This window comes from Cydia pomonella, chromosome 1 (assembly GCF_033807575.1).
Source record: "Cydia pomonella isolate Wapato2018A chromosome 1, ilCydPomo1, whole genome shotgun sequence".
NCBI lineage: Eukaryota > Metazoa > Arthropoda > Insecta > Lepidoptera > Tortricidae > Cydia > Cydia pomonella.
The window spans coordinates 45,675,544-45,688,033 of record NC_084703.1 but is presented as its reverse complement, the minus strand read 5'-3'; the positions used below and the strand labels follow the sequence as shown (position 1 = coordinate 45,688,033).

The following is a 12,490-nucleotide window of genomic DNA, read 5'->3' as shown; positions in this document are numbered from 1 at the left end:
AGGTTCTGCCACCTTGTGGGCTACATCGGAACAATAAACATCACATTTACGCCTCGCGCCAAAAATCTGACGGCTCCTGTGCTGCCTCCTTCATGCACGCTCCCTATTGCCAGTCGTTCTATACGAGCCGCCTATGGATTAACTATACCAAGAAAGCTTACAGAGCCTTGCGTGTCCAGTTCAATAACGGATATAGAATGGTGTTGGGGTTGCCGCGTTTTTGCAGCGCATGTTTGCTGAGGCCCTCATGGATGATTCTTATGCAATAATGCGCAAACGAGTAGCCTCCCAGATGTGTCGCGTGCAAGGCAGCGCTAACAGTTTCTTAGCAGCAATAGGAGACGACATTGGGCATCGTTGCATACTCCAATGCCCAATGATTGTAAATAAGGTATTATTAAGATAGAATTAGGATTAACTAACATAGATATAAGTAGGTTTTACTGTACTTAACTAACAAATATGGACTGTAATTTAGTCTGAAATAAATATATATTGAATTGAATTAATGCAAGCTAGGTACCATAACTACCAGGACCCGGATAGGGTTAAAAAAATAGGGGTTTAAAATATTCCTAATCTAAATTTTATTTGCAATCATTATTCATTCTTTCTTACAATTGATACTTGATATAAAGTTAGAACATTTCGTGCCCACACGCCACGACGAAGAGGTTAATGGGCAATAAGATCGTTTATACATATTTTTGGGACTTTGCTCGTATCGATATTTAAGACGTGACTGTACAAATACAGAAGTGTTAGGTAGATTTCCATATTATTTTGCAGCCTTTGGAGTAGATATTTAACGAACTTTTTCATATTATTACTATGCTGTAATGTTTGAAGAAATTCAATACCGGTAACTCAATTGCTATTCAAGATAAATATCTCTATTTTTACCCTAAAAGGGAATTATTCGATATCATTATTAAATAAGAAAAATTTATATTTTTGGTTTTATTACTTTAGTACTTACAAAGACGTTGCATATATGTAGCAGCGTTGAAAACGATTCACAGAGCACAAGTCATTTGTCTAAAGGTGCCTCGGTGTAGGTTAAGTCTCGCATTCTGTACATACCTTCGCCTACGCAGTCCTCGTAGCTGCCAAGCTACTTGTGCGTCATCGCATCTAATACCAACATGTTACGTATGGTTACGCGTATATCTGTACCGTTGAACCGTTCACAAAGCACTCTATGCGCGACTACTTGCTCAGAGGTGCCTCGCATTCTGTACATACCTTAACGCAGTCCTCGTAGCTTGGCGGCTGCTTGTGCGTCATCAGCTGCTCAATGCCGGCGAACTGCGCCATCGCGTTCGAGTACAAAGACGTCGCGTCGTACGGTGACGGCAAATCCTTAAATAATATATAACAGTTAAACTTTGTGGGCCTACATGACCCTATACTGTCGAACTAGTTGTTGGATTTATCACCAAAATGTGACTTATACAGATATGCAGGCACTTATTTACGAATGCATTCTACCCATTAACACATTCACTGTCGGGAACCCACCTGGTGGGCGCTCGTGAACTTTGTTCAGATGCCGGACAACCCGTTGGGCGGGTTGTTTTGTATGCAGCTATAGACCACCGGTTTCTGGGGTAGTGCGCCGTTTTTTGTCTGGCAGTGAATGTGTTAAGAGAAGTGCATTTGTGTAGCTGCATCTACGTTTATTTTATTCTACCAACTACCAAAGAGAATTTTAAATATAGGTGGATTGTTAAATAAAACTTTGTAGCCACAGTAAATTTACTGCCATCTTTGGACACGTGATTAAAACTTTTAATTTGTGACTGATAAAGTGGCGCCATCTATAGATCAATGGCCAAATGTCAGAATCGTTTCGAGAGATGGCGCCACTACCTTTAGCCAATGATGCCCGGTAAGTTGGCGCCACTTTTTGATATTTAACAAACTTAACACATATCAGTGAAAGAAGGAAGTAAGGATCAAAGTCAAATAGCGTTTTATAAGTTTTAATCATGCATCATGGCTGTAAATTGACTGTAGCTACAAAGTTTTTTTTGACAATCCATTTCTATTTTAAATTTTCTTTACAACTGCATACTTGCTTGATATGACGAAATAAGGGCGTCCGCTAGCTGACGCGGTTGCACGGAGCGAGTAAGCGGGTTAACGAAAAACAGTATGAGCAACGCTAACTGGCGGGCTCGTGCGTCGGATTTTACCTACAATGGCACCCGCGTGGCCCTACTCTTACAGTAGAAATAGCCTAAGAAAGAAATAGCTTGTAAACTTTGGTAAACACATGTCTGTTTTGCGGACCTTACAACTAACCTGTAAATTTTGAAGCGGCGACTCTACTGGGCTGAGGCTGGAGCCGAGGCTCTCCACGCTCTGTGGGACCTCCTGCGCTACTTTCTTGTTGTTTTTCTTCACACTGGGCTTTCTGTAAGGTACAAACAATATTGTTAAACGCTCAACCCTCAATGATAGGATTAACTAATTGGCAGATCGGTCGAGTAATGCTAATGCATGCTTGTCTTCAGCACAAGACTGCCATAATAAGTATCTATTCGTGTAAGTCAAAATCTATCAAAATGCTTGAAATGACAGGACATAACTCGCAAAATTATAGAGACCATGCGCATTGGAGGGTCTGCCATCTAGTGACCTGGATCGAAAGCGAAAACAATTTACGTTTCTAAGCAGATGCCGCTTACACTTGATGCTGGCTCTATTCTGCATAGGATCTGCAGGTTAAATCTAAAAATGGAAACATGACATAATGCTTCGCGCTAATGAATAGGGAGCTTCTGTGTTGCCGTCTACAGTTCGTGAACGCTCCCGATAGTAACTCGCATTGTTTGGATACAATGGAGTAGCTGCGTATGAGTAAAATGGAACATAACTTGAAATCGTCAACATCATTTTATAAACAATTCATATACAAGGTGCCCATGAGGAACCCGAGAGATTTTATGCACGCATATCTGAGGCCAAAAGAAGGAAAAAATGTTATATGAGTTTAGGTCAATTGCACAACGATTTTTACATAAAACGTAAACGCTATTTATAAAACTGTAACTGAAAAAGAATTTGAACTTTTTTTTTGTAAAATCTAATTTTTGCGAAGTTTTACTTGTCACTTTTTGGCATCTATCAATATTATATTATATATTTGGACAAGGCGATGTTGCCACTATGGGTGGCAACATCGCAATTAAAAAGGCGTTTTGCACTAAGAAACAATAAAAAGATGTTTTCTTTTATAAGTGGTTTTAACTCTGAAATTAGACTAATTCCAAAAAAGTTTATAAGACATTTTAGTCTTTAAATATGATTAGGAATATACTGTTAAAATGTCTCGCAATACACACGGGCACCATGTATTTGCCGAATATCTTTTGACTAGGTTATCTACTGACCGTCTGATCTGTGAGTGCTGCAGGTTGTTGTTGTCGTATTCCTGGGGGCTCTCGGGGCCGGCCTTGGCGCGCGGCTTCTTCGGCTTGCCCTTGGCAGAGCTGATCACCGTCGGCTGGCTGATCAGCTGTGGATGTGGGTTTGGGGATTCTGTGGGAGAAACACATGAATATATACAGAGAAAATACAGTGTGGGACAACGCACTAGTAAATTACTAGAGGCCAGGTAATGAAGGGTTGCAGGCCAAGTAGCTATAAAAAATGTAGTCGGTTTGTTTTATTCGTCGGTTTACAGAGCTAAAAACTACTATTACTGCTATTTGATGGTTGAATGCCAAGAAGTTTTGTCACAATTCCACGTTTAAAAACAAAAGAAGGTTGCCTTACAGGTGTGTTCACTCATCGCACTGGATATGTAGTATTTCCGGACCTAATTTGAAGTCATGTCAACATTTCATTGCAAGTTTGAGAAAAAATATTTCTCGAAATGTTTGTGTTACTCTTAATACCACCAACAAAAATAGTGAAGTCATTGCCGTAAAGATTACAGCGAAACGTCACTTTATAGAACGCCCTCATAGTATTAGATTTAGTTGTATACTGACGCATAACATGATAATGACAATGTATGTAGTCGTGCATTCTTTCTTGCGCGTCTCTTATGGTCCGTCCGTCACGTCCACAACTTAAAGGCGTTATTGGCGTTGGTGAAAGACTAAACAGAGGAGGGGAGAAAAATATCTGTATCTAGTGGTATACTCACGCATAACATGATGATGTTGCGGCTGTGGCCTTGGACAGTGCTCGTCCAGCAGCCGTACTATATCGTCGTGCATTCTTTCTTGGGCCACGTCTCTTGGCAGACGGTCCATGTGGTCTGTGATCTCGCGGTTGGACATGGCGTCGAGCAGCGCGCGGCAAGCGCCGTACGAGCCTTCGCGAGCGCCGAGGAAGAGTGGTGTTTCGTCCTGTGAATTAAAAGTTTGATTTAGGAAACATTAAAATATAAGTAAGATACGGCAATCACAAATAAGCAATATCTATGCCGATGAATGGTCTATCTTTCAGTCCATACGAATAACTCTTGACAGGCACAAGGAAAATCACCTACGATATACGGAACGAAATAAGAGCTGCAATAGAAGGCACGTTAGGTGATAAACAAGGAAAAGACCATGTGCGGAATGCGACGTGTTTTAAAGAATGATGACGACTAACCAGTCTGTCAAGACGTCACAGTGGAATGAGAGTACAGAATACCCACCTTATCATCTTGCGCGTCCCTATTCGCGCCGTGTTTGAGCAGAATATTGACCGCATCGATGTTATTCACCGCGGCGGCCCAGTACAGCACCGTCTTGTACCGTCACAGTGGAATGAGAGTACAGAATACCCACCTTATCATCTTGCGCGTCCCTATTCGCGCCGTGCATGAGCAGAACATTGACCGCATCGACGTTATTCACCGCAGCGATCCAGTACAGCACCATCTTGTACCGTCACAAAGGAATAAAAGTACAGAATACCCACCTTATCATCTTGCGCGTCCCTATTCGCGCCGTGCATGAGCAGAACATTGACCGCATCGACGTTATTCACCACGGCGATCCAGTACAGCACCATCTTGTACCGTCACAAAGGAATAAAAGTACAGAATACCCACCTTAACATCTTGCGCGTCCCTATTCGCGCCGTGCATGAGCAGAACATTGACCGAATCGACGTTATTCACCACAGCGACCCAGTACAGCACCGTCTTGTACCGTCACAGTAGAATAAGAGTACAGAATACCCACCTTGTCATCTTGCGCGTCCCTATTCGCGCCGTGCATGAGCAGAACATTGACCGCATCGACGTTATTCACCGCGGCGGCCCAGTGCAGCGCCGTCTTGCCGCTGTTGTCCGCTGCGTTTATGTCGGCGTCCGCGTTGATTAGGTCCTCAACCATGCCTTCGATGGCCAACCTGGAGAATAATGTGAGAATCAATGATTTTTAAAAAGATCATGTTTTTTGGGCTGTAATATAACATTATAACACTGCCTTTGTTTACGCTGGAATAAATACCAAATTACAACAGAAATCACGCGTAAAGTGAATGGGAATTGTTTTACTTAAGGACTAGAAAAGATAAGGGAAAATTCCGAGATTTTCTGCTCTTTCATTTACAATTCGTAGCTACAACTACCACAAGGATTTCTAGGTGGAATAAGACAGTAATTCCTTAACAATGTTATCCTGTGAGTTGGTGTCGGCGTTGGCATTTAAAAGGCTTACCTGGCGGCCAATATCAACGGCGTGGTCCCATCGTGCATCCTAGCGTTGAGGTTCGTGGCCCTGTTGCGCAGCAGTATTTGGAACACGCCCATGGCGTCCGCGGCCACGGCGGCGTGTAGCGGCGTTCGGCCAGTGTTGTCTTGTGAGTTGGCGTCGGCGCCGGCGTCTAGCAGGCGCTTAGCGGCGTCAGAGCGGGCGTATCTGTGAAGAAAGGATATGTTAGATTGTGTAGCATAATCGATATGTTTCAGATTTTAAAGGTGCTCATACGAACGCTACTAAGTACATTCCTCTGTTCGCGAGCATGCTCATTACAAGTGAATGCTTAAGTTACTCGTAAATTATCTTCAGATTAATGTCATAAATCGTAATCGCTCCGTTCGCATATTATCAAAATAATTAACATAGATGCATTTTCGTAATGTTCTAGTTACACATTGTCCAAGATATTTTATGTTCAGTTGTAATTTTAGTTTTGTACATGATCTGTTTCCACTCAAAACTATAAAATAAGAACTCACTGTCGACTGTCAAATGTCAAAACAGATTTTGCGCCATCAATTTGGATATGATGTGGACCGTTAAAAATTCAAAACGATATTCTGCAAGTAGGCCTCAAAATCTTAACACTTTACAAGTCAATACAACATAGACAGCAAATAATTAGCAACATTTGTAGTCTGTTTGTCCTCCGCGTTGGATCCGGTATCCAGTCCACCCCGGACACCATGAGCGGGACTGTTAATCAATTTTATCAATGAAATAAGCATGACTTACCTAGCAGCCAAGTGCAAGCTGGTTTCTCCTGTCTTGTCCATAGCTGCGTTCAGTTGCGCGCCCTGCGCGACCAGCTCCGATATGATGTGGGCCGTCTGCTCGTCCTCGGCGTCCGATCCGGTGTCCAGTCCGCCGCCCCGGACCGCCGCCACCATGAGTGGCGTCATGCCGAGTGGGCCGCGGGCGTCCACGTCTACATGACCGTCGTGCTGGAATGTTTGAAGTTAGTTAAACTATTCTGATAAAATATGGCAAGGTCTTTCCACTTTTCATACAAGTAACAAATTTTCATGAGTTTTGTGATGAAAATAGACCGATCATCAACATACTTTCATACTGATGACAGCTTTACTACAAATCACTAACGAATACGCGATAGAGAGATGAAAAAGGCTTAATAATTTTCTATGGATCTGTACAAACATTTAAAATACAAGAAAAGTAAACTTACGATAGCTGGTGGCGTCATCATGCTAGGAGGCACTCTGATATCCGCCGCGTCCAGGTGCTGCTGCGTCCATACCCTGGAGTCATGACCAGCTTCTTCATAGTCCGTGATCACCGTGTGGTCCGACGCGTACCCTCCTGGCGCGCCGTTAGAATCCCCAGGACCTCGCGAACGTTTGGCCCTTGGCGGTGCTAAGCCGTCGTCATCATCATCCGACCAATGCGGAGGACCCATATGCCCACCATTGATATCCACATCGATACAACCCATGGAACCCTTGTTCAAGTTCCTCATCTCTTGTCCGTCCGGGCCGCGGCGACGCGAGCGGCGCCGGGTCGAAGAATTGTTCCGGATAAACCCTTCCGGGAACCATGTTATACCGGCCGCTCGCTTCCTCTGCGCCGTTACAAGCACACCGATTAATAATCCAGCCAGTAACACGAGTATCACTCCGATAAACACGTATTTAGAGTTGGTGGGAGGCTCCGGATCTGGCCCTGACGCCACACCCTTCACTTTGAAGATGGGGAAGGCGTTGGATAAAGGATGCTTAGACGCCGTAGCCGCCAAGAACTCTGCAGCTTCCTGCGCCGAGAAGAAGCACTCAGATCCCGTGCATTTCCTGTTGTCTATCTCTAAAAACACTTGCACGCCGCTCTGTACTTTCTCCATGAATATGATCTGATGCGTCTTGGCGACCTCCGAATCTTGCAAGCCGATGTCTTGCGTCCGCGACCAAGGGCGAATCATGTCGTTACCCAAATGGTCCTTCTTGATCCTGACCGTGGTGCGCAACTGATGGCCCAAGTCTCGCAGGAAAGCGACCGAGTTCTCTTTGAACTCGTTGATGTCCATGAGGAGGATAACGGACATGACGCCGTCGGCGAGGTGCGGGGGCAGCTCGTTCTCGCAATCCAGCCCGTCCCAGTTGCACTCGGCGTTGTTGCAGCCGTAGTCGCAGTGGCCGTTGGCGTAGTGCTTCTGGCAGTAGGCGTCGTAGATCGGATTGCATCTGTTGAGGGACTTCTCGCAGTCGCGTCCATCGAAGAGGCACTCCTGGGTGTTGCAGGCCTCGTTGCACTCGCCGTTCATGAACACCTCCCAGCACCTGATGCCGACGCTGGCGGCAGTGCAGTTCGCCCACGGGTTGATGCCGAGGGAGCAGTCGTTGCCGTCGAACTCGCAGGCGTAGGTGTTGCACTCCTCATCGCAGTTGTGGTCACCCTGTTTCTGCTTGCAGCCCATCTTGGCACACTGCTCTTTCTGGTAGGACCAGTCGAGCCCACCGTAGCCTCCCGTCGCGTCCGGGTCGTAGTGGTCGCAATTCTTGCCCGTGTGATGGTTCGGACAGTAGCAGATGTAGTCTCCCGGCTTGTCTATGCATCTGGCTTCGGGATGCTTGCACGGGTTGCTGAGGCACTCATTCATGGAGTCTATTTCGCAGTTGACGCCGGACAGTCCTCGCGGGCACTCGCATATGTAGCCGCCTATTTCGGAAGTGCGGCAGTAACCGCCGTTTTGGCAAGGGTTGGAGTCGCAGGCGTAGCCGGAGTACTGGCAATCTTTGCCATGGAAGCCGTCTTTGCACAGGCATTCGTGGCGCCCCTGGATGGCGGTGCAGACACCTCCGTTCTGGCAGGGGGAGTTGGCGCAGAAGTTGACTTTGTCGGCGCAGTGTCTGCCCATGTAGCCAGGCTTGCAGTTGCAGTGGTAGTCGTTGATGAGTTGGACGCAGTCCTGCGTGCCAGGGCTGGCGCAGGGGTCTGAGAGACACTCGTTGATGTCGCCCTCACATCGCGGTCCGACGAAGCCGGGCGGGCATTTGCACTCGAAGCCGCCGACCTTATCTATACAAGATCCGTTGTTGTGGCAGGCGTCGTGTTTGCAATCGTTGACATTTATCTCGCAGATCTTGCCGAGGGTGCCGAAGGGGCAGGAACAGGAGAAGTTGTCGATGAGGTCGTGGCAGGTGCCGCCGTTCTGGCAGGGGTTGGGGAGGCAGTCGTTGACGTTGAGCTCGCAGTTCTGTCCCTGGAAGCCCTTGGCGCACTGGCACTGGTAGGTGCCGACGAGGTCGCGGCAGAGGGCGCCGTTCTGGCAGGGCGCGGACTCGCACTCGTTGATCTCCTTCTGGCAGTAGGAGCCGGTGTAGCCGTCGAGACAGTGGCAGCGGTGCGAGTTGCCGATGTCCTCGCATGTGCCGTTGTTGCACAGTTGCTTTAGCGGCACATCTGTACGAGAGGACAAGCATTAGTCACAGCACTATCAAGTCACTTAACTCTTTGTTGGAATTTGAAAAAGGATAAGAAAATACATGTAGACTTTACTCTTGCTACAGGCCTCAAATGTAAATAAAGTAGTTGACATTTAGGGATGAATGTGACGGTGTTTACGATACGATACCTTTTCTGAAAGACGCATCCTTGCATGACACCATCTCGACGTCGCACAGCTTGCCGGACCAGCCGGGCGCGCACGCGCACGTGTACTGCGGGCCCTTCTGCGAACACGTCGCTCCGTTCTCGCACGGGTTGCCCTCGCACCTGAGGATAAGGGTCAGATTAGCTTGGCAGGTTCTTGTGTAGTGTGTTTGGTGTGAATAAGTAGTCATAAACACATATGGTGTCTAATTGAATTAGATTTTGTTTTATGCAATATATTTCAACCTCACTTTAGAAGCTAAAATATACAATGGAATATCCTCCTTACATGAGAATTAGTCTTCTATAGCGAGTGAATAGTCGATAACTATGAATAAGCAAAATAAATGTGTAAAAAAATTCAGTGCAAAACAATTTATAAATGTGTGAGTGTAAATCATTTCAATCAACGAAGTACTCCAGTGCTTGCCCGTGTACGGATAGTGACAGGCGTAGTAGGTGACGTGGTCGCGACAAGTCGAGTCTTAGTCGTAATGTGTAAAAAACGTCAATGTGTAACAACCGTCAATGTGTACTTACCAGTCGACAGAATCGCAGTGCTTTCCAGTGTATCCGCACGGGCAGTGACAAGCGTAGTAGGTGACGTGGTCGCGTCGTAGTCGCAATGTGTAAAAAACGTCAATGTGTAACAACCATCAATGTGTACTCACCAGTCGACGAAGGACTCACAGTGCTTCCCAGTGTATCCGTACGGGCAGGGACAAGCGTAGTAGGTGACGTGGTCGTGACAAGTCGCGTCGTAGCGGCAATGTGTAAAACACGTCAATGTGTACCCACCAGTCGACGAAGGACTCGCAATGCTTTCCAGTGTATCCGTACGGGCAGTGACAAGCGTAGTAGGTGACGTGGTCGTGACAGGTGGCGCCGTTGTCGCACGGCGAGCTGTCGCACATGTTGATCCGGAATTGACAGTTCGAGCCCGTGTAGCTGGAAAACATGTTAATGTTAAACTTGTTCTATAATATTTGATATATCACTTCAAACACATTTATTATTTAGTTTAGATTTTGCTGAACGTTATCAGAAAAGATATGGAGTGATCAAAAAATTAAGATGAAAGATATCAAGTAAGTCATTAGACGTTTAAAATGTAAGACAAATTAGTGACCTCAATATAACAGTACTCCATAATTCGTATATCGGATTTTTATTTTTACACTTAACATCTCTTCTGCAATTAATAAATTTTTGTTAAATTCTGCGACCAACCCACACGAAATCTATATTAAAATTTTTACTTCATGTTTTAACATTAAGATTCGAATTTCAACTTTTTGTAAGGTTGGTTCCCATTTTCAAAACTATTGATCTAAGCTTGTATGGGCGAGTGAACTTTTCTACCGATATTTTTGAGTGTATCTTGCGTCCCTCAAAATGTCTCTCGAGTTGCCAAGAAACCGGGCTTCTATACCTACATAGTTTCTACGTTTAATAGTTGGGGCTTTGAATTTAGCATACACCATGAACGAAAATCGAAACGCTATTATTCAAAATGAAATTGAATGTGTAAGAATTCGATATGTTTTCTGAATTAGCTACGTATTTGTATGATTTTATATGACATACATATATTTTTTTATCAATTTTCTACAAACAAAAGTAGCTACTGTATGTAATTGCATGATTTCTATAGTAATCTAAATTGTATTTTATTTTTCTTATTTAATGCATGTTAATTATAAGATATGTCCCGCCGAGTTTTTTACCGGTCTTTGGATACCCTCCTCCAATTGAGGGGGGATTTAAATCTTCTCGGGTCAGAGGTGTAGGGTTAGAGCTGGCGTAGCTTTATTTGACGTTCATAAGCGCATTGCAATATGCCTACTTGAATAATAAACTATCTTTATCTATAGAAATATTGCGCACTGTGCGGTTTAAGAGGAACTTCCTCCCGCGCACGCTCCGGTTGTGGAATGAGCTACCTGCCGAGGTTTTCCCGAGGGTCTACAGTATGAGGTTCTTCAAAAAAGGAGTGTACAGATTTTTAAAGTATCGGCAGCGCGCATGTAACAGATCTGGAGTTGGAGGCGTCCATAGGCTACGGTGACTGCTTACCATCAGGCTGGCCGTATGCTTGCTTGCCACAGTCGTGATATAAAAAAAAAATATTACAAAGAAATTTAAAAGTTGTGTCGGTCAAGAAGTAGATTCCCCCGTTGACTGACGTTTTCAGTAATCCTTACCCAGGCTGACAGCTGCAGTTGTACGAGTTGATGCCGTCGATGCAGGTCCCGCCGTTCATGCAGCTCGAGTCGGTGCAGTCCTCGTCGTTCGTCTGGCAGTTAATGCCCGAGAAACCGAGTGGGCAGGTGCAGGTGTAGGACGCCACGTACTGTGGGGAAGATTACTTGTTAAATTGTACATATTAAAAACGAATACGTTTACATGTTATAAAAGTGAATACCAACGCGAAGTCGCGATTATATTTCGCGTTATTATTATTCATTATCACTAAATTAATTTTACATTGTATCGTCATAAAACTTTTAAATGAATTGTGAATAAAAACCACGCAAAGTGATTAAAAAACCTGACTTTTTCTTGGAATGACTTAATTGCTTAAAATGTGATTACAAAGATGATCGCAGTTATAGATAATACCTCAATGAATGAATGAATGAATTTATTTCATTAACATCAAATTACATAGATTTCCTGAAGAAACTGCTTCCTAAATAGGTATAACCTGTACTTTAGGGTAAACAGCGCTCCTCCCCAAAAATTTAGTTGCAGGAGATGTTTTATATATACAATATTAGATAAAAAATTAAAAACATTTAGTATCATTAATACTGAGAAATATAACCTATAAATCTATACATGTGTATGTGTGTGTGTGTGTGTGTGTGTGTGTGTGTGTGTGTGTGTTTGTGAGTGTATGCAAAAAGAGAAAATGAATATGCAGATATGTTCAACAGACAGTTAAGTAATTATGTTCATAATATCTTCAGTGTTTTCGTAATACTTAGTTTACTCTTTGAGATAACCACGTCAGTTTTACTCTAAAATGCCATACAGAATGTGTACAAAATATCGAACGAAATGCACAAACGCACTTTTTTCAAAAAAAAAAGTACCACGTGTGCATCATAAGCAACAAGTAAACTTATTAAAATATTTTCTTATCCTAAATATTTCTCTATATGATAGAA

At 44.2% G+C, this 12,490-nt stretch overlaps 1 protein-coding gene across 1 annotated transcript in view; it reads right to left on the bottom strand.

The window, feature by feature from the left end:
- Positions 1–12,490, bottom strand: part of LOC133525002 (neurogenic locus Notch protein) — a 178,134-nt gene that overhangs the window by 9,308 nt on the left and 156,336 nt on the right. Inside the window, exons 19-29 of the mRNA XM_061861189.1 lie at positions 11,522–11,670; positions 10,116–10,265; positions 9,301–9,440; positions 6,901–9,128; positions 6,450–6,658; positions 5,673–5,873; positions 5,193–5,361; positions 4,160–4,364; positions 3,399–3,546; positions 2,308–2,419; positions 1,246–1,362 (exon numbers count right to left, since the gene is read on the bottom strand). Of these exons, the coding sequence (XP_061717173.1) occupies positions 1,246–1,362; positions 2,308–2,419; positions 3,399–3,546; positions 4,160–4,364; positions 5,193–5,361; positions 5,673–5,873; positions 6,450–6,658; positions 6,901–9,128; positions 9,301–9,440; positions 10,116–10,265; positions 11,522–11,670 (3,828 nt within the window). The remainder of the gene's footprint in view (positions 1–1,245; positions 1,363–2,307; positions 2,420–3,398; positions 3,547–4,159; positions 4,365–5,192; positions 5,362–5,672; positions 5,874–6,449; positions 6,659–6,900; positions 9,129–9,300; positions 9,441–10,115; positions 10,266–11,521; positions 11,671–12,490) is intronic.